This window comes from Heteronotia binoei, chromosome 7, assembly GCF_032191835.1.
Source record: "Heteronotia binoei isolate CCM8104 ecotype False Entrance Well chromosome 7, APGP_CSIRO_Hbin_v1, whole genome shotgun sequence".
Taxonomy (NCBI): domain Eukaryota; kingdom Metazoa; phylum Chordata; class Lepidosauria; order Squamata; family Gekkonidae; genus Heteronotia; species Heteronotia binoei.
This window is the reverse complement of record NC_083229.1, coordinates 79,289,788-79,311,962: the sequence shown is the minus strand read 5'-3', so window position 1 is coordinate 79,311,962 and position 22,175 is coordinate 79,289,788. Positions and strand designations below refer to the sequence as shown.

Sequence of the window (22,175 nt, the reverse complement as noted above, 5' to 3'; positions counted from 1 at the left end):
AGTGTTTTTTTTAAAATAAAGTACCTTTAAAAATTTAAACTGTTAATTATGTTTTGTTCCAATTTTAGTATATGTGCTGCCAAAGCGAGCATGTTCATTAAATTTAAAGGCTTCCTCCATCAATTTATATATGTATAATCAGAGACACAGTATTGAAGATGGTATCATTAGCTTTGTGTCTACCATAATCTCTTTCTTACAGGTTTGATTGGAGCTTTCTCAAAGCATCTAGTAGAAATTAAGGAGTGGTAGCTCAATAGTTTGAGTATCATCAGAGTACATCAAATGCTAACAATGTCATGTAACCCTTTGATTAACCCAGAACAATCCAAGGTTGAATGTGGCCCTTAAAATGAGTGGGCAGATAATTCCATGAGATGCCTATCAGAATGGCTTGCTAGTATGTTTTATGTTGGCTGCCACCAAGAATATGATATTCCTATCTAGAGTGTTATTAAATACCTTTACAGGCATTGTGGTTCCAGTAAAAAAAAAAAAAGCACTTCTCCTATGTTTGCTTAATTCTACTCTTCTTGTCATTGGAAGGACAGTAAAATGCCTCATAATGTGCTTCAAAATCCTGTAATTACTGCAAACGAATAAAAATGTTATTCAGTCTGAATACATCTGGTTGCACCATTTTTAGGACCAAACATGTCTGCTGGATGTCTTCAAAACTGCAGTGCCAGAGGTTAGTTGGGATATTATTGTAAAATCATTGTAAGAGTTAAAAGAGACCCAATTTGGTGCATCCTACTCAATCCTAAAACACAATATCCTCCTGTGCTTCCAAAAAGCATCACCTTGACAGCTTTGTCTGGCCTTCCTTTGAATAGTTCTGAAGTGTAAGATTATATAGCCTTGATAAGCAGCTTGTTATATTGCTATTCTGCTCCTGTATTTCCTAACTATTCTTTATTTTAAAAGCTGCATTGGTTGTTTTATCCTTAGTTGAAAGGATGAACAACTGTCCTTCCTCCTCTTTTCTAAGATCTTATGCAACACATGAAAACTGTCATCTTTCCTCACGCTTTTAAAAATCTAAACTAAACTTATCCAGATTGTTCACAGTATTACTTCACAAAATATTCTTTCTTTCCATGCCATAATATTTCTTCTCTTCTTCCTACATCTGTAAAGCTAAGTTCCCTGTCTCCTTTTTCTCTTGAGAGGCTGGGATGATCAATTAGCTAATGGTTGCAAAGTACAACATAGGTTGCACAAAAATTGGATTATAACAACTCAGTGAAAATGAATTAGACAATAATGGTTGGGGGGGATTTTTACCCCCATCACAGCAAGTTTTAGGTTATAGTTAAATCTTACTTGGAAAAGGTATCAACGTTGTATTTCCCCTTCCTTCTCCTGCTCACCCACCACCTACATCCACATAATTCAGCCTTTAATCCATCCCTCTGAAGACTTCTACAATGAGTCAGTTAACCTTGGAAAAAGACCAGCCTTGCACTGGTCATAGACAAAGAGGAAACAGACACCGAAAATGCCAGCCAAAGGCAAAACACATTAAATGACAAAGGACAAAATAAAACTGGAATTGGGGAAATATAAGGAAAAACAAACAATAAATCCCCAAACAACAACAAAACTATGCTACCACCAAAACAGGATCTAGCTTTTATTAGCTTTTAATAGGGTAAGCACTGTTGGACCTCTTCAGCTTGAATATCTTTTTGGTAAGCACATTTACATTTATAAACACATAACTTACAATCTTGTTAGTTGATTTCATTAATCATATAAAAAAGGGTTTTCACCATTACGTAAGTGTATACTTTTGTAAAGTATAAAATGGCTCAATATTTTAGCTATGTAATTTTCTTAATTTTCAACAGGTGTAACAAAAAAGTCTTTTCAGTAAACCCTTAGCTGCTAAATTCTAGCAATTCAGAGACCTCTTCAAATATATTCTTTGAGCTTCACACAAGGAGCTTTAGACTTACTTCTTTTCTGATTCTCTCTCGAGAACAACAATGCCCCAATGAAAGTAAAATGTGAATTTACAAAAGAACGCTAGGGGCTTAAAACTACCACTTTTAACAAAAGACAAAGCTTTCTGCAAGGTGAACGAAGAAGAAGAATGCCTGCTAAGACCCATGATTAAGATTTCTGCAAGGAATACTCAGCAGCCTCCAAACACCACTATCTGAGGGCACAATTAGATGTTATAGTGCCCATGGTACTCTGCCATTTTACAGCTGAACTCAGTCCATTTAAAAATTCTGTTGAGGCTCGCAGCATGGCGGGACTAGAAATTCTTGTCCCCTTTGTGCCATTTCAAGTGTGAAATGGCACAAAGGGGGGGCGTGGCTGCTTTTGCGTGTGAGAAGAGGCAGGGGGAGGGTGCCTAGTCCCATTGTGCTGTGGTGCAGCATTTTTAAATGGCCCCGATTCAGCTCTAAAATGAAAATGGTGTCCACAGGTCTCATTGTGGGTGCCGCAAGATCTAGTAGTGTGCTGAGTAAACAGAAAGACTATTTGGGATAATAATCAAAATATTGGAACACCCCCCCCCCCCGACATATTTCCTATTTGGGAAACAACCATTCATGAAAAATGAAGGTCAGGGTCACTTTTGTCCATCAAGAAGGGAATTCTAAGGATCATGGGCCCTGCATGGACAAAACAAATGTGGGATGGGGATTGCAGGGAGGAATTCAGTGAGGTTGTAAGAAACAGTTGGCTGGATGCAACCCAATATAAAACAGCTAGCTGGATCCAACCCAATATAAAAGACAAGGAGATCATTCTGGAAGCCATGGAGCTTGCTTTTTGAAGACAAAAGACCATTAGCACATTTGCAACATTCTCATGCTTCCCAAATAGCTTCTGCCCTCTCACAGGTTTCAACTACTTCAGTGGAAATAATACAGCAACCAACCCTGAACTACATAATTTATGTACAGAAGTAAAAGGTTAGGGATTCCAGGGCACTTATTACCAAGGAACATACATTTTTAGTTTAGACTGTAAATGCTTCTGAATAAGCTGTAAATACTAGGGATGGGCACAAGCCAGCTCATAAGCCAAAATTCAGCAGAAACTTGAGCCAGTTCGGAGCCCCCAAACCAATGTTCCCTGAACATTTATCAAACTTGTCTGTTTCAGCTGTCGGGGCAATTTAAACCTAACAGCTGAGTAGTGCAGGTCCACAACTGACCTGTTAGGTTTAAATGGCCATTAGCCATTTCACTGGTCAGTTTCATTCCCCCATCTGCTATGAAGAGGAAGAAGCTGATGGGTGCACCTGCCCCACTGTTAGGTTGAAATGGCTGCAAGCTATCTTCCTGGTTGGTTTCACTTCCTTCCACTTTGAAGCAGAGGGAAGCAAAACTGAACAGTGAAATAACTGCCAGCAATTTAAACCTAACAGCTGATGGGTGCTGATGGGTGCTCACTTAGGTTTAAATGGCTGAAAGTCATTAAACTCATTGGTTTTGCTCCCCCCACTCCCACTTTGAAATGAGGAGAAGCAAAACGGATGGGTTAAATGGCTGCTAGTCATTTACCCCTTCCCTGGCAATCCTCCCTTTCTCCTGGATACAGCAAATCACAGCCAGGAGAAAGGGTGGGGGGATCAAACTTGTCAGATTGGCTGGGTTCAGGTGGGGGCCTTCTGGCTTGGTTTAGGTTAGGGCCCATCCCTATTAAACACATTACACATTCAGAGCACTGTCCTACTGTAGAAATTGATGGTTCTTGATTCAGGTGATTATTATGGGAAAGCAACATAATAAGACAACTGTGATTAACTACCAAAACCATTAATTCCAGAACTGTCCCACTTATTAAAACAAATCAAAAGAGAATTTTTCTGGAGAAAGTAGTTGATTCATTTTAGCAAGTTATAAAATGACGAGTGAGCCTTCACACCACACTTTTTTTCTTTGCAATATGAGAAACCACAGCTCTGTAACACTTGTGTATTTCCCCCATCTAGGAATCCAAGGAACCTGTAAGATGTGGTATGCAGCACAAAGACAGATGCTTCTTAGGTAGCATCTCTGACAGTTTTCAGAAGCAGTTCAGACAAGCATCACATGTGGATTACAGTTTCTGTTTATCCTGGTGCACTATCCCTGGTCCCCATTAAACACCAGAGCTATTCACCAATATGATGAACCTATACAGTAAAAACCCTGGGTCAGTACCATTTGCTGCAGCTCCCTATGTTCAAACAGTCTTAATGAGCATGATACCTGCAGTTCTGTTTGGAAGAAGAACTTCTGTGGGCACTGTGTGCAATCATAGATCTTGTCTTCTTGCCCATGGGCTGAGAAAATATGTTGCTGCAGCTTGTTGGCTTGAACAAATACTGGAACATCAAAAAGAAAAAAGAGAACTTTTTCATCATTTCAATCTTATATGTGGGGAGACATTTTGTGAACAGTTCCTCATTAACTCAGAGCAATTGCAAAGGCTACAATTATCCAAGAACCCTATAATTTCTGATTATACTGTTGCTATAATAGGCATCAGCCATGATTGCTCAGTTCCACATTCAACTCCTAATTTTCCTTTCTTTGTAAAAAAAAATGTGCTGTATGTCTGGTAAAAAGTCAATATTATTTAAATCTAAAACATTTAGAAATGTCCCTTCTCTCATCCACCCCACAATTAATTTAGTTCTGAATCTAAGAAACATATTTAAAAAATTCTTTGCTGCTGTTTAATTTGGAAACAATAGATGCCAAAGCCCTGGGTTTTCCCCCCACATTTGCCTAAAAGTTAATTCTAACAAACAATTCTGTATTTAAATGTGTTAATGTTAAAAATTATATCCCACAGCTACATTGGGGCAATGTCTATAAATGTGAAACAGAACTGCAGGTAAATTCTCTTTGGATACTTTAAGATCAACTCTGCCTACACACTGAATGCAAGGGTTTCAATAATATAAACATGTTCAATTTTAATGACTACAAAACAAGGCCCTAAGACTGTGTAACAGTTTACCTAGGAGACATACTATTAATAATTAAATTGTATATGCCAGAGGCAGTGTTTGGGTTGGCAGCACTGACTTCTGATGGATGCTTGGTGCACTGTGACCTAAAAAAAAGTTTGCATCTACAATATTAATCTGTATAGGCAGAGAAAGGATTTATGAAAGATGCTGGCATTTAACTTTGACTCTATTCCTAATCATTAAAATAATTCTAATTGAATGCCAACAACAAAAAATTAGAATACTGTTCTTGTGAGTCATACATTTTAATCACATTTCTCATTACCTTAAAAAAGGATTGGATTCCATTTTCTGTTTTAAAAAATCCTTTATAATGGTGAGTTTCTGTTTTTGTTAATATTCTACATGCTGAAATGATTTAATAGCATATTACTCATAAAACATTATTGTTTATGATACATGTGCTGTGTCTATTTACCCCATCAGCCAAAAGCAAGGAGGGGGAATGAGTGGCTTTTAATACAGATTGGAATAGAAGTCATCTACACTTCTTAACACATTTTATAAGGCCACTGGCTTTGAAAGGATTCTTTCAATCCAGTAACTTATTTATTGTGAGAGCCATCAGCAAGGTTGCTTCTCAGGTGCTACCTGCACATTGCACTTAAAATATAAAAGCAAACTCAAGCGTAACTCTTAGAAACACAAGTCATATAAGGGGGTAAAAGAAAACTGTCTTCTATACATGGGGGGGAATTGGGGAGGGGGGTGCGGGAGAGAATCCTGGTTCAATCAGTTCAAAGACCAAAATACAGAGAAATGCTTGACTGAAAGAATTATTGAACACGGATGCCTGACAGGCAAACTGTTGAAAGTAAAACTATCCATAGCTTCAGACATTATTACTACAAGCTGTACAGTGAAAATTAACTAAATGTTATAATGCAGGGAAAATATATTTAGCTGATATACAGGAAGGTAATAATGAGAAGTAGTAATGCTAACCAACAGAAGACAAACTCAGCATTAATTTCCTTTTGTAGGGTTTGTTTACATTTTATTGGAAACACAGCTGTCAAACAACAAGAAATAATATGAAGGTACTGAAGGGTCATGTTTTCTTATCAATGTGCATCAATGGTGAACAAACCTGCAGAAATACTTCCCATTTATATAAAACTTGGTAAGCCATTGATTTTCCTCTTTTTAGAAAAAAACAAATCCTGAATTTATGTGTGATGATTCAGAACAGGGCTTTTTTTCTGGAAAAAGAGGTGCTGGAACTCTCAAGAGGGAAATGAAAGAGAAAAATATTGGGTGCCTCATGAATTTTAAACATTTTGTGGGAATTTTGTTTCCTTTAAGAGGTTTTAGAACTCCGTTCTGCTGCGTTCCCCCAGAGAAAAAATGCCCTGATTCAGGATATAATTTAAAATAGTATTAAATAAAGTTCTGTATGCAGCCTTTCAATTGTTTAATTTTTACCAGTGGTATTGTTTATGCAGTGTTTCTCAGATTGGGGGTGTGTGTGTGTTTGGGAAGCACTTTTGTTCATCAGACTGGTAGGAGGCCAATCAAAACTGTCACCTGGGCTTATCACAACTGTGAGTGACAGCTGAAAGGGAGAAGTGGCTGCAAGGTTTGGCCTGGTGCACCTCTAGTTGTCTTGAGCTGATTATCAAATGGTACAAGACTAGAATGTAGGAGACAGTGGTGGGGAAATGAATTACAGTAGAGTGTGTATCAGAATGATGGGGAGAAACAATATAGAAACCAGGCAAGTATGCTCAATAATATGTTTTGGGCAAGTTCGTAGAGGCAAGTTTGCCATTTGGTAACAGAAGAATCAAGTGATGACTGACGTGAAAGAATTGTCACAGATTAAACAGCAGACAATGGGCTTTACACATGAGTTTGCAGTTGGAGAGGTGTCTCTCTTTCTCTTATGTGTGTTATTGCCATCAGCTTGCTTCCAACTTATGGTGACTCTATGAATTAATGACCTCCAGAGTGTCCCATTGTTAACAGTCTTGCACAAGTCTTGCAAACCGAGAGCCGTGGCTTTTTTTATTGAGACAATCCATCTCATGTTGGGTCTTCCTCTTCTCCTGCTGCCTTTTATTTTTCCTAGCATTATTGTCTTTTCCAGTGAATCTTGTCTTCTCATAATGTGACTAAAGTATGATAGCCTCAGTTTACTCATTTTAGCTTCTAGGGAGAGCTCAAGCTTGATTTGTCATAGAACCCACTTATTTATCTTAAAGTCTCCTCCAAGTTCAGAGGATTGGTCCTATGAGTCACCAGTACAAGACTTTATGGAGGCAGTTCCTCCCCTTGTTCCTGAAGCAGGTAGACAACTGCTTCAGGAACATTTCCCCCCCACCCCCAACCCTCTACTGGGTTGGGACAACATGTGGACAAAATATCAAAGAACACAGTGAAGAGGGAAGTGGATGAAATTGGCCCCCACCAGTGGAGGAAACGAGCTTGAAACTTGCTTCACAAGTGGAAGATGGGGATTTTCCCCTTCCTTGCTACAGTTCCCATTCTACAGTGCATTTCATTTATAAAGGACTGTGGCCCTCAGCAGAAGTTTTTTGGCAGTTACGGGAGGCTGCTTGGGAAAAGGGAAGGCTAAAATTATGCCCTGTACTGATTTACATGTTGTAACCTTCTGAGTGTTAAATAGTCAGCAGATATACACCCATGTGTGATCCAGACTTGTCTGGGTGTGCAAACAAGGTCAAATGTTAATGTGTATTACACACTGGAATATGTTATTTGTAGTAAACATTTAAATATGAACCATAAGTCATGGGGCAAACATTTTGAGATGTGTAGTATTACATATCTGAGCATACTGTGACACATGAACAGCACAGAAACAAGTTATGCTTGTATGGAAATAGAAGCATGACTAGAGATCTGATTCTGAAAATATGTATCCTGTTGTCTGAATTCCAATTTTACTACAGGCAGCCTTATACAGATTATATTCCTCTTCTCGGAAGTTATTTTGTTTTTATAAAAAGCAGAAGAAAATGACAGTTGTAGGATATACTGGGAGATATACTGGGAGTCCTATACCTACAGCTGTATCAGTCACTGATAGTGCCTCAAAGCCTTCATATTGCCCCTCCCTAGCTTCCAAAAAAGCCAAGAATACCCATATGATTTTCTTTTAGCATAACAAATGTCACCAGTTATTTCCAAGGACTAGGGACAAAACTGCTACTTTAGGAACTGCCAAGGCTCAGGTACCGAGGTGGGATTTTTTTTTTTACTGTCCCCCACTCCTAATAGTAGACATTCACTATCTCTGCCACTCATTAATCCACACTTTTGTAATTCTGCAGGTAGCATACAGTAATATGCTTCATCTGGCTCCTCTTGCCAGAAATTGCAACTTGTTCAGAATGTATTATCGATTTATATGATTTTTGTTAGGAGCTAGCTAATGAAAATATATTTAAAACAGTTACATCAGCTGCCAGTTTGATTCTGAATTCAAATCAAGGCGGTTAAAGCCATTCATGGCCCACAATCCACATATCTGAAGGACCCTCTTTTTCCATGTCTCCATTATGTTCTGCTAGTTGCTACCTTAAGTAGTCCTCCCACTTTAGGTGGTCTCCATCTACCAGCATCTGGTCTTTTCCAAGTGTGGCTTACACCTTTTGTAATACACTTCCTAGGGAGGACATGGAAGTACTGTCCTTAGAACTTTTCAAGAGGTGCAGTAAAGTCACTTTAGCTTTTAATGATGTTTGAGTAGAAGGAATTGGGGAAGGAGGTTAATGGGATTTTATTACGGTTTCCAGTCCTTTGTTGGCTACTCCTGGGAACAATGCGAGGGCCCAACCTGTGGAGAGATGATGGCATGGACACTGTGACATCACTTCTGGGTGAGCACCCAAAAGTGATATCATGGTAGCCATGATGCTCTAGGAATTTCTCCAACCTCTATGGTTCGAAACAGAGATCTGGAGATGTTTCTAGAGCAATGAAAATGCTGTCCCTCACCCTCTATTTTTCTCCTGGTGTTCCATCGAGTGAGCATGAGGGATGGGAGCATTGATACAGAAGGTGTTTTATTATATTATGTATGCTTTTAATATGGAATTATAAACTGCCTTGAGCTACAAGGGAAAAGTGGGTATACATATTTAATAAATGGATCCTGAATTTCAGAAGTTGTTAGTTATGCTATATGAGGAGCTGCCAGAGAAACAAAGAACTCTGTGTAGGTTCTCTGAAGACTGATTACCAGTTATGGGGTATGGGGAAGAGCAGGTACTGGAGAAACAACTACCACAAGGTGGAGAGAATACTTATTGTAGGACATTCTGCCCACCACCTTTAACTGCTACAGTCTACCAGGTTTTAATCTTTCTAATAAAATGTATCCTCCCTCTAGTTTTTAATAAAAGGTACTTCAGATTCTTTCCAGAATACATCTACTATCAAAACATGTTGCAAAAATGTCCTTTGTTGCTGCTAATAGGGCATGTTAAACAGCAATATGATGATTAGAAAAGAAAATTATAAAGCATACTTTGGAGAACAAAAAAGACTTTAAAATTTTTCTCTCTTATGTGTTTTGCTTTAATTTAGATGTATAGCACAGCTCCTAATCTTTGTAAGTATTTTTGTGGGCAGGGAATTTACACATAAAATCAGTATTGACACAATAAAATACATTATTTGAGAGGTATGTTTGGGATTCTGTTCAGGTAGATGGATGCCTGATCGCTCATCACATTTGACTTTTTAAATAATTCCTAATCAATATCTCTAATAAGCACAAATCTAATAATTGTAAACAAGTTGACCTGAAGTCAACACAGCATAAATGACATCATTGGAGAATGTGCATGAATCCATTAGGGCCAACTGATCCTATCAATATACTCACCTGTAAAACAGACTGGACATTTGAAGGTCCCCCCCATTCCTTCAAAGCTGTGTTCTATCAAATGGCACTGAAGCTTGGCTGGAGAATCAAATGTCTGGTTGCAGAGCTTGCACTCATGATTAAGTCCTTCATCTGGTGGAAAAATGGAGAAATTTTTTTTAATGTTATTTGTTATGCTTGACAGTGATGTGTCCCATTCAAAGCAGTATTCAAAGCAGTTTACTCAGCACTGGATTAAACATGACTAAGATACTCCATGTGATGAACAGATTTTCATCCAGTCTTAAGAAGCATTTCCTCTTTGTATGTTAAGTGCCATCAAGTCACTTTTGATTTTTGGTAACCCCATGAATTAATGACCTCCAAAACATTCTATTGTTAATAGCCTCGCTCAGGTCTTGCAAACCAAAGGCTGGGCCTGTGGACTTCTTTGTTCTGAACCATTCCATCTATCTCCCGCAAAAGGCAGGTATTAGAGTATTCAACTTTCAGTAAGAATTAAGAGCATTTGTTAAATATAAGTTAAAAGGGCATCAGATTTTTGTAAATTACTAGTAGGTATATCTCAATGCTCTTCAGCCAGATGTAGAAGATTCTATTCCAGGGTCTGTGGCAGATTAATAGTACAGATATACTGCTGGGTCCCTTGTTGCAGCAGCTGTTAACTTACTCCTCTACAGGAGAGCTGAAAAAATACTGCAAGTTTCTCCAGGCCCCACTAAAGTTATGGGGACTAGGAGGAGTGTCTGAATACCCCCTACTTATATAAAACAGAATTTAATTTGACTGCCCTGTAAAATACATTTTCTTTTCTAGACTTCCTTTCCTATCTCAGACTTCCTTCTGTATCTTCCCATTCTCATTTGCAGCTGCCAAAGCCTCAACATTTAAATAAATGTAGTGAAGCTATGTAGGTCCTTGCTATTTGGGTTGGCTTTTTGTAGCTGAGAATATGAAAGCACAGCAATGGCTGACAGAATTTGAGATTGTCTAATTCTGTCACGTATTGTTCTTTTATACATACAGTATTTTACTGTTTAAGTTTGCATGCTATCATGAACCTTTGTTTCCAAACAACAAAGCCTGGATATCTTTAAAAGCTTGAACTCCTTCCTTCCCACCTGCTAATGAATACCCCACTACAGGCTCCAAAGCCTTTTAATTTTTCAGCTACAGGCATTCCTAGCTACCACCATGTTAATCCTAAAATCTTCCTCCTTCTCAGCTGCAGGGCCTTTGTGCCCTTCCCCCTCCCCCTTCCATCCAGGCCTAGCATTAGGTTTTCTTCCCAACAGTGTTGCCAGCTCCTTTCTTTCCACCTTGGGAACAATGATAGGTTGTCCTACTTAGAAACAGTTGCTAGGTAAGATGCAGCTCCAAGCTCTGTTGTACAGGGTTCAATTCCCTCAGCATATCTTAGAAAAGGTCCTTCTGTATGTCACCAGTGTGTTATACAAATAGTTTGATCTTACAGGTAAATACACTATCCGATTAATAATAATAATAAAAAAACAACACTGACTGCACCTGGTGTCCCACTCGAGTGTATCTCAAGTGAAAAGATTTTTTAAAAGCACGCCTCTCTTTCCAAAGCATCTAAGTATCAGACTGTTCTGCTGCTTGATTATAATGACAAAAAAGGCAATGGATAGCAGCTAAGACTGACAAGAAATATTCAGAACTGATAGAGATAACAAACTGAATGAAAGCATACCCTGCACTTGCAGCAACCTGTCTCTCATCATCTGGGTATCCTCCTAAACTACAAGCATCTAAAACTATAGCAGTAACTGGATTTGTTTCATTTGGATCTGTTGTGTTTCGGCATGCAGTTTTTTGGATTCTAAATAATCGTCAATGTATAAAAAGCACAATCCACAAACCTGTGGCACATTATTGCGCTGCCCCTACCCTCTGACTCCTAACAAGATATCCTGAGACTACATGAGAAAGAGCTCTTCTGGGAAACACTACCATATCTGGTGAGAGCAGATACAATATCCTTAGCCCTTCTTCTGAATAGGATCTATTTAACATGCTCTGTCCAGCTTCAGGTAGCATCTCTTCTAGGCAGTGTGGACTTCTATTGCCAGGTGTCACTCTCATCTTGCACACTGAATCTTGCTGAAAATCACGGAACTGGTCACAGTGGTTCATTCTTCTAGTCCCTGATATTCTAAAAGGAGGTGGATTAGCTCAATGGGATGCATGCATAAACAAATCCAGGGAAGTACAATACAGAAAAATAAGAGTTATTGTCACCAAGTGTTATACGTGTTTTAAATGAGTGTGCACTAAATAAGGTTGAATAACAATGCAAATGGTTCACAGGAAAAAAGACACAATTAATGCACAGGCTTCATACAAACCAATTGCTCTATATTACTAAAATTTTGAATGTATTTGTGGCAGTGGATCTTTGCCAAGCACCTAGATCATCTAGTAGCTGGTGTTTGACAGTGAATACATGAAGCTGCCTTATACCAAATCAGACCTCTAGTCCAAGAAAGTCAGTATTGTCTACTTAGACTGGCAGTAGCTCTCCAGGGTCTCAGGCAGAAGTCTTTCATATCACCAACTGCCTGGTCCTTTCTATGGGATCTGAACCTGCTTTGGTGGGGAGGGCAGGATATAAATGGAAAGAAAGAAAGAAAGAAAGAAAGAAAGAAAGAAAGAAAGAAAGAAAGAAAGAAAGAAAGAAAGAAAGAAAGAAAGAAAAGAAGGAAGGAAGGAAGGAAGGAAGGAAGGAAGGAAGGAAGGAAGGAAGGAAGGAAGGAAGGAAGGAAGGAAGGAAGGAAGGAAGGAAGGAAGGAAGGAAGGAAGGAAGGAAGAAGATGCTGGGGATTGAACCTGGGCCCTTCTGCATGCTAAGCAGGGGCTCTTCTACTGAGCCACAGCCCCTTCCAGCAGGGCTGGATTAACAGCTTTCCCCCAGTTTTCCCCCTGTTTGCAGCCCTCCCAGCCTGCAAGTGCAGCCAGTAACTGAGCCACTCTTTGTCTGGCTTGCCTGGAGTGGCTGATGCTGGAGTCATTGCCAAGTTTGCCTCTCTCTGCATCTCCCCTGCAGCTTTGTCAAAGGTGCTTTTGAGAAGGTGTCTGCAGGCTGCAGCAGGGCCACAGTCAGTGGGGCAGCCGCTCCAACTCTTTGAGATAATTTGCAAGGGAGCCTCCAAGATTGTGACTGCCTGGGGGCCTCCACAGGGTTTAATCCGGCCCTGCCTCCCTGTACCAGCTGTTCAGAGGAAGGTAGAAATCCCCATAATGGCCATATTTTGCACTAAGAAGCTCAATGGGGGGGGGGGGGGGTCCCATGAACATTTGTGCTGATGTGCACATTCAAAGCAAATGTGGAAAAGGAGTTCATTTCTGAATGTTTCACGTATGTTAACTTTTCCAGATAAATGCCATCAACTTCTAGATACATGATTTATCATCCTATCTATAAAAGCTTCATAAAAGATGAAACATAACATTCCTGGTTTCTTCTCCAAGGTTATGTTTGAAAAAAGGAAGGGAGAGAATTTGCAAGTTTGAGAGTTTGGCTATAGGGCCGACAAAGAACTTGGAGTGCCCGTGAGTTTCTGTAGTCACCCATCTCCCTATCCTCATCTCCTTCTCATGAATTCCCTTCGCCTTGCTCTTTTCAAACCTCTTCAAACCTTTTCAAACTTCAGAATTTAGGATTACATCACCACTGTTAATTATTCAAATCAGAGTTTGTAACCATAATCAGAATCAGATTTGCAAGTTATGATTTAAGCTAGCCACGATGCAGATGTAACTTGGCATTGTTGCTGGACCTGAAAAAGGAAGGAAGATGGTACTCCCAATTTACATAACCAGATTAAAAGTCCAGAAGCACTATTTTTGGACTGGGCCTGAATCCTTGTTTTGTGTGATCAAGACAGCAAGAGTATTTCCCAATCTCTCCACATTGTAAGGCAGTAAGGACAGTTCTGTGTCCTGACACTTCTTAGGTTGACTAATTAAGGGATCAATCCTCAACAGATCTGCTTGGAATCAAGTCCCAATGTATTCAATGGAATCAAGTCCCAATGTATTCAATGCTTATTTCTAGGAATGTATTTTAGGACTGCAGAGTAAACTCTTCCTTTGGACCATTTATTTGCATTCCCTCCCACAGATGAAAAGGAATCTTATGAGCCAAGATAGCTTGCCTTCATATTGCTTTAATGAGAGACCAGGGCTAATTTTCTTTTTAACTTTGGGCACCTGTAAGGAAAAAACAACAACTCAGGTTCCAGGACATTGTACAGTATTCCTGTGGATCACTGATCATAACTACATTCTGGGTTAGTGAGGGTGTGAAATGGCACTAGCTGCAGTGAATTCTAGCTGACCCAGAAAACGAAATAGCAGGTGACAATCTGGCACAGGTTGGCTGCAGCTCTTCTGCAACACCCTGAATGTTCAGATACCCTAGTTAACACTTGGCTTTGAAAAGATCAACTGCATACACACCTACAGCTCTTCTGCTGGTTGTGCTGTCTATTTTACTTTCTGCTGCTTCTTGTTATCAAAGGAATGGAAAAAGTGAAATGATGACTGGAAGGAGAGCTGTTCTACAGACAGCTGCTTCCATACCCACAGAAAACCTTCAGATTTGAAAATTCAGAATGGAAATATTGAACATCGCAACTAAATAAATAGACAGTGAAAAGCTACTTTAGCAGTTTACACCTGGGATAAATATGAAGTGAAGTGTAGTGCCAGAACATCATTTCAAGAGGTCATTCTGCCTCTCTTCTATATCCACTTCAAAGCTACAGTATTTCAGCAAAAAAATAAATAAATCTAAAAGTGCTGAACAGTTTAAAAAAATTCAATCAGAATAATCTGCTCTTTAGAAAGGTGGTAGATGACAGTAATTGGAAAATACTGTCTGACTCATTTATTAAAGTGAGATTCAGAGTCAATTGATTTAATAACCATTAGAATATTCTATTAAGGATTTAATAGGTTGGCACAGTCCTATTTTTTATTAAGAGTTATAGGTGAGGAAAAAGCAATTCTATGGGATTTCTAAGCAACTGCTTGTATGGATTAAACTAAAAATGCAGCTTGCAAATTAGGTATCTAACATTAGCCATAGGGCTGATTTGTGCAACCATTTTCCCACCACAAAAATACTGGCTTCTTTAATAGCAATCACATTCTGGTAGAAATCTGAGCAGAGAACATTGTTAGGAATGCATTCATTATGTGCCCTGCAGCCAAATTATCAGAAAGCTTTAATTTAGTACTTTTGTCAGATGTGTGGAGATGAAGTAGGGACTGAGCAGGAAGCCATTCACAAGAGCCAGTTTCACATGGGAAAGGGCCAAAGAATTTCCATAGAGGAAACAACGGCCGCATGAATTTGGTCAATGGAAGTGTTGCCTCAGTCCTTGTTCTTTGAAAAGAGGATGCTAACCTGAGACAGAAAGAGAATAGACACAGAATGGGCAGGCCTGTCTGACACCTATCCAGTGGTGGACCTTTCACAAGGTGGTCTGCTTTGACTTAACATATGCCATGGTCATGAGGTGTTTTCCAGTGCTTTTTTTGTAGAAAAAGCCCAGCAAGAGCTCATTTGTATATTAGGCCACACCGCCTGGGAGCATGTGGTTGCAACATGGCAGGTCAGGCCGGCTGGAGCCCTGGTCAGCCCAGACGATGCTCCGCTCCTGTGGGCTCCAGCAGAAAAAAAGCTGGACACTGTTCTCATTCTTGGGAAAATAGTGCAAACTGCTGGTAGAAGAGCAAATGTTATATCCCATTTTTATGGTTTTAAAATCTATTATATGAACTGCTCTGGAAATCTACAGAACAAACAGTAGGTTACCAACAATTAATTTAACTTATATCCTGCTTTCCTCCATGATTGGGGACCCAAAGTAGCTTTTGACTTTGTCTCCCCCCTCCCCCACCTTCTCTCAGCAACCACCTTGTGAGAGCAGATTAGGCTGAGAGGCTGTGACGGGCTCAGGATCATCTGGCATGCTTCCATGGTTGAATGAGGGATTCAAACCCAAACAACCTATGCCGTAGTCCTACATGCTAATCACCATGCCATACCAGCTCTCATGAACAAATGAACAAAAGAATGAGAAGAAATGTTACAACAAAAATAGCTACTTAGTTAAATGGGAAAACAATAATCTTGAGTGTGCATTTTTCCTATTCAAAAAGAAAATAATACATTATAGTTCTTAGCCCTCTTTATATCCAAGAGTATGAGATTAACCACGGCAATAAAATACTGCATGTCCACATATACCCATCCTCCCCAAAAAGAGAAACCTTGTCCTTACCACTGAAGTATGTTGATAAATTTTTATTATGAAGAACTTTATTATGTAATAAAGTTGAAGAATCAGATTGCCTTAGCACATTGCTTAAATTTGTTCCTGCTTTTGCATCTATTGCAGGGATATTACAGTTTGTGAATGCTTAAAAGCACAATATGGGGCAATATGGAACATTGGAAAACAACTTGTTCCTGACAGTGTGTAGATTACTTGCCATGTAGACTGTTGCTGAAAGACGCACCTACTGGACATTTCCTTTGCAACCAAGTGATGGAATTCCCTCTCTCTCATGTGTACCTCATTGTCTATTATTATTTTTGCACATAATAACAGTCAAACAGAAATAAAAGGCAAATATTAAATACAAACAAAATACAATTATATGTGCAAACCAGAGATTAAGTCTTATACTATATTAGTTAGTAACCCTGCAGTTCCCCCACTGTGCCATCTAGTCACTCAGGAAAATGCATTTAGTGTAGAAGCAAAGCAAGGCTTCTTGCCTCCCTTGTTGCTCTGCTTTTAGTGAACCTTCTGTTGGTGGGATTTAAGCTCCCCGCCAAAACCCTTCCCCAAAAATCCTTGGCACATCTTTTTTTCCAAAGGGAACTGGCAACAAGCAGCATGCTCATCGTATACCACCTGTAGCAAAACTGCCCTTCCCATTCTTTTTGAGTGCATGGGATATTGCATGACAGGAAACTGGATGAGGTTTGAGACCCTCATACAAAGGAAAAAATGCAGTTGATACAAGCTTTGGCAGAGTCTACAGAAAGGTCCCAAGATCTGATTGTCTATGGAGGCCTTTGCCTAGTTAGAGGGCTATGTCTATGGAAAACCCTGCTATGGCATAATTCCCTTCAGAAAGGGGGAGGGGGAATCCTGTTCCTTCCCTTCAACACAGGTCTTATATGGTCTACTGTTCCTGTAATTCTGTAGCTCTCAAAAGCATTTGTGGCTATATCAGGTCAACATGTTTCCTATTCTGGTTGAACAACATATGCCCTAGACCAATTTCTTCCTTTTCACTTTGTTTTCCCTCATGACAGAGTTAATTTCACAGCACAAATTTATAAGCCAGGGGGGTCTAAAGAGCAGGAACAAAATGCCATGTATGACAAAGCTAACCCCCTTGGCTGCACAGATTTACACATTGAATGGAGGATAGGAACCAATAAGTGCCATCTTAGTCTGGAAAAGCATACAGCCCTCTATATTCATGATGCGTTGTACTGAGGGTATAGCGTAAATAACCCTGGGTCTGCTGCTATAGGGTTTTTTTTCCTTTTCTAGTCTCCCAGGGACATTTCATGTTAAACATAATTAATCACTGTAAAATCCAGCAGCAATTCTATGCAGATTAAGCAACTCTGAAGTAACAGTGTGAATGGTCCCAAGATTTGAAGAATACCTTTCTGTCCTCCTAAACAGAAATAGCATGCTAGAATAGTCTTCTCCAACTAGGGTTCCCATTCCACAAGCAAGGTGAGGGATCCCCTATTTAGGGGGGCTTTTGTCCACTGCCAGCCAGCAAGGAAACAGCAACATTCCCAATGTGGTGATATCACATGGAAGTCACATCATCAAGTTGGGAATGACACACAGCAACCCTCTGGTTTTGGAGCAAAACTCTATGGTCTGAGGGTGATTTTATCATAGAGTTTTGCCCTCAAACTAGAGCACTGCTCCAATGTGATGTCACTTCTGTATGATGTCATCACGCCAGGGACGTTGCTGTCTGACATCGCTGTTTGGGGGCAGAACCTTGTCCCACTCCCAGAAGGCTCCCTCCTACCCCCTGCTGGCATGCTGTAGAGACCTGGAAACCCTATCGTCAATTATTCCAGACCTTGGACCCACCTTTTGCATCCAAGCTGCAGCATGGGATCCCCTGAATTGCAATTACATGACAGGAAATCATGTGACACCAGACTAAGAGAGGAAGTAGAAATATAACCTTACTGGTGTCTGTGCGGGGTATGCACTGCATGTGCACATGGAGACAAACTCTTAGGTGGCCAAACTAACATCACCTTGCCATCCTATTGTTCCTCTCAGTGTGCATACAGAGGCAGCAGGTCCTTTCCAAAAAGCAGCAAAAAATCTGGTGACTCTTACGGCAGTTCTAGAGGGACCTGAACCTCAGCAAGTTGGGCTCTATGACCCACCCAAGGGGCCTGGCTCATCAACTGAAGATTAGTGGTCTAGACTATGCTTATGAAACACAGCAACTTCATAAGGACATAAGATACATTTTGGATGAGGCAAAAAGTTCTGTATCCAACCATGGCTCATTAAATGCCTTTTAAATGATGATGATTTAATTTATAGGCCACCCTCCACCGCAGGGCTCAGAGCAGTGTACAACATTGAATAAGCATACAAAATTAAAATAAATAAGTTAAATTACAATAAAAACAGTGACATAATATATATCAGATAATTGATGATGTATTGTTCTTCTTCTCCCTCCATATGATGAGTTGCAGGTCAGATATGGCAAAAGACTGTTGGTCTCCTGGTGGAACATCTCTGTCTTACATGCCCTACAGAATTAGGTTAGATCCTGCAGGGTGCAGATGTCACTAAGTAGACAGCTCCACTAGGCAGGAGCCAGGGCCAAAAAACCCCTGGCTTTAGTTGAGGACAGCAGGATATCTTTTGGTCTAGGGAACAACTGAACAATGCAGAAAGGCAATAACCATTCATTACTGTTGTCTACATCATTCCTGAAGACAAGAATGACCATTGTTTATTAAACAGAACAGCCAGCTGGGAGTATCCTATGAAAGAAAGAAAGAAAGAAAGAAAGAAAGAAAGAAAGAAAGAAAGAAAGAAAGAAAGAAAGAAAGAAAGAAAGAAAGAAAGAAAGAAAGAAAGAAAGAAAGAAAGAAAGAAAGGGGGCAGTTTGAAACAGAAGCAAAGTAGTGGCCACTGAAATAGCAACTGAAGTGGTTTCCAACTAATGCGGCTCCCAACTGGAGATAGGCTGAACAGCCTTGCCGCCAGGGGCCGTTTTGCCTCCTCGTGAGGAAGAAGAATAAGCAGGGCACTATGGGAGACATGGGCAGAGCCTATACGCCCTAACGTCTGACTCTGCTCCCACTCCCCAGTCTTTGCCTCGTGCTTGGCCCATCCTTCTGCTCTTGGTGCAGTGTGGGCGACAGCTGGTTGCTTTTATTTTGCGGGACCGGATAGGATTTTTTCACCTCTTCCTGTTTGGCTGTTGGAAGAAGTGTTTTTCACCTACCTCACACTGCTTGCAGAAGGGATTGTGGAACTGGCTGTGGTGTGGCTGGTTAAGTAGGTTGGCCACTTTACAGGTTGCCTGGGTTTTTGCATAACTTCCATTATGCAGCTCGGTGAGCACCATTAGCACCCCAGTTCTGGACCTTTGCCATGCCGGCCGAGTACGAGCCATTCATTTGGCTATACCTAGGGGCAGGGTGGCTCACCCATCATGTGGCAGGGGAGGGATATTTTATCCCCTGGCCCTGCCATGCTGCCTGTTATGTTTATAGCCCTTGTTGTTATATTAATAAATAAAGTGGCCCTTAGTTTACCCAAACCCTCGTGCCCGTCTCTTTCTTCCATCTGTGGGGGCAATTACTGGTGGTGAAAGGTGAACATTAGCTTGGATCCTATCCTTCTTTCCACTTGCATAGCATAGTCTTCCATCACAGAGCATCTAGCTGCTCTGGAACACACAAACCAATGGATTATAGCTCAGCAAAGGAGGACCATGCTGTTCAAGTGGGAAGTATAGGAACCAAGACACAGTCTTCAGTTAACATTTTTTTCTGAGACTTTCGATTGTTTTGAAGCTATAACAACATTTTAATCTTGTTCTAGACAGCTATGTTGGTCCTACAACAAAACATGGAAATTGAACACAACAGTATCTACTTGAATAACAGGTAATTTTTTTTTTGTTTCTTTTTGGTTTCACCTGGCTAAGGAGCACACATTGATTCTTTAAAGACTTAATACAGAAATTAACATTGCCCGAAGACTTGCAGCATATGCTCATCATTCCTACCTGATTGTAATGGGCCTTCTGTCATTTACAATTTCTCTAGAATTATTGCCAAACAACAATTCAGGTTTATAGCAGTAAGGAAATGGAGATACTAAAATCAAAGATACAACTAGTATTTGCTGGAGGGAATTTTATAGTATTGGAAGAAAGTACCACTGCAAAAAAGCAGAATAAAATCTAAATAATGTCAAATTCTATTTTGTCTCAAACAAAGGTAGGAACAAAAGAGAAATATTGGAAAACCTTTACATCTACCTAACATTCAGCACCAATTCCAACATGCAGGAAAAACACACCGTAAGCATTTCAAGGACCAGACTGTAGATGGCACAGTGGATGGCAAGTTTGAACTATTAAATATTCACTGCACACGGAAAGCTAGCATGCCAGGAAGAAAGCTAGACTAGGAGAGCACTCCTAAGTGGGTCTACACAGAATCCTACTGAGATTACTCTTCAGTGTAAACTCCCTGAATGTGGAAAGCTAGCTTGTTCAGTTTAAATTATGCTTCTACTTAAGCCAAGTAGTTTAAACACAGGGAGACATTCAAGTGAGTAATTTCTTTGACAGTCAAAAGTGTATTCTCTGCATGTCCAATTCAGCCATGAATGGGATGTATAAACATATGAACTGCCTTAGAGTGAGTCAGACCATGTGTCAGCCTAGCTCAGTACTCTACTAAACTGATAGTGACTCCCCATTTTTACGTCTTTCTCTAATCTGGTACCTTTTTTAAAAAAAACAGCACCAAAACTGAAGATGCCAGCAATTGAACTGAGGATTTTCTGCATGCAAAGCATGGGCTCTACCACTGAGCGGTGACCTCCTCTCTAAGAAATCACATGCTGGGTCACAATAAAAGTAAATCTAGTCTGGTATTGTGTCCTCCTGACAGTAGGCAAAAGATGCCACAGGGAAGATCACAAGCAGGGATAGCTTCCTCTATTGTTAGATTCAAGCATCTGGTAGTCAGAAATAGACTGTATCTTAACAGGGAAACTGCTTCTAAATGTCATGAGTAGCAGCCACCAATATTTTTGTCCTTTGTGTATTCATAACCTACCCAGTTTTAAAGGCATTTATATAAGTGACCAGCCTAACATTCCCTGTATTTGTGACTGTCAGGCTGCCAAGGAAGCTCAAGAACTTTGCAAAGATTCCAGTACTACATATGTGCTTGGAACTCATCAGAAAGGCACATGATATTTTGCTATGGTTTTTCTATATCAGAATATTCTAAAAAATAATCCCCCCTCCCAGCTTAAAAATGTGCAAATGAACTTGTTAAAGTAAGATTTGAACAAACCAAAATATTTATCATGAATACTGGTAACTTATTAAATAAATTGATAGTAACATATATCAGTTCTACCAGGACTGGCCAGTTAAAAGATGACCCTGGATGATTGCCTAAGGCAGCAACTTACTGGAGACAGCATTTTTGTTTCAGCAGCAGATGGAATGAACCAGCTGCAATGGGAAACAGAAGACGAGGTAGGGGAGTGAAGTAGGTGACCTTTAGTCCATTCCAACTCTATGGCACTGTTCACCCATAACAACAAATTATTGTTTGTCATTACAGAACAAGCCCAGGGAAATCTTGGACTTGCAAACTTTCCTGCTGTTCAGTCATTTAGGGCTAGAAAATGAAGTCAGTTCACACCAAACCACACTTTGTCATTTCATCGGACCCAAACAGTGGTTTGTTCTCTGTTCCTCAAACCAGCCTTCCAAATCATGAAGAGTTTCAAGTTTCAAATTTATTTCAATTTATATCCCGCCCTTCCCACCGAAGTGGCTCAGGGCGGCTCACAGCACATAAAATCTAACATAAAAATATTGAATTTAAAACATCTTACACAGTTAAAACAGTAAAATAAAACATATAACAGCAGTCTATTAAAACTACACTCAGCTTCCAATGCCAGTTAGTTATAAGCCAGCCGGAAGAGGGCTGTCTTACAGGCCCTGTGGAACTGGCCA

General features: G+C 40.0%; 1 protein-coding gene across 10 annotated transcripts in view; it reads right to left on the bottom strand.

Moving 5' to 3' along the window:
• Positions 1 to 22,175, bottom strand: part of ZNF521 (zinc finger protein 521) — a 466,135-nt gene that overhangs the window by 53,063 nt on the left and 390,897 nt on the right. For all 10 annotated transcript variants that reach the window (XM_060243880.1, XM_060243883.1, XM_060243886.1 and 7 more), the window contains 2 exons: positions 9,843 to 9,974; positions 4,218 to 4,333 (listed from right to left, as the gene is read on the bottom strand). In XM_060243880.1, the coding sequence (XP_060099863.1) occupies positions 4,218 to 4,333; positions 9,843 to 9,974 (248 nt within the window). The remainder of the gene's footprint in view (positions 1 to 4,217; positions 4,334 to 9,842; positions 9,975 to 22,175) is intronic.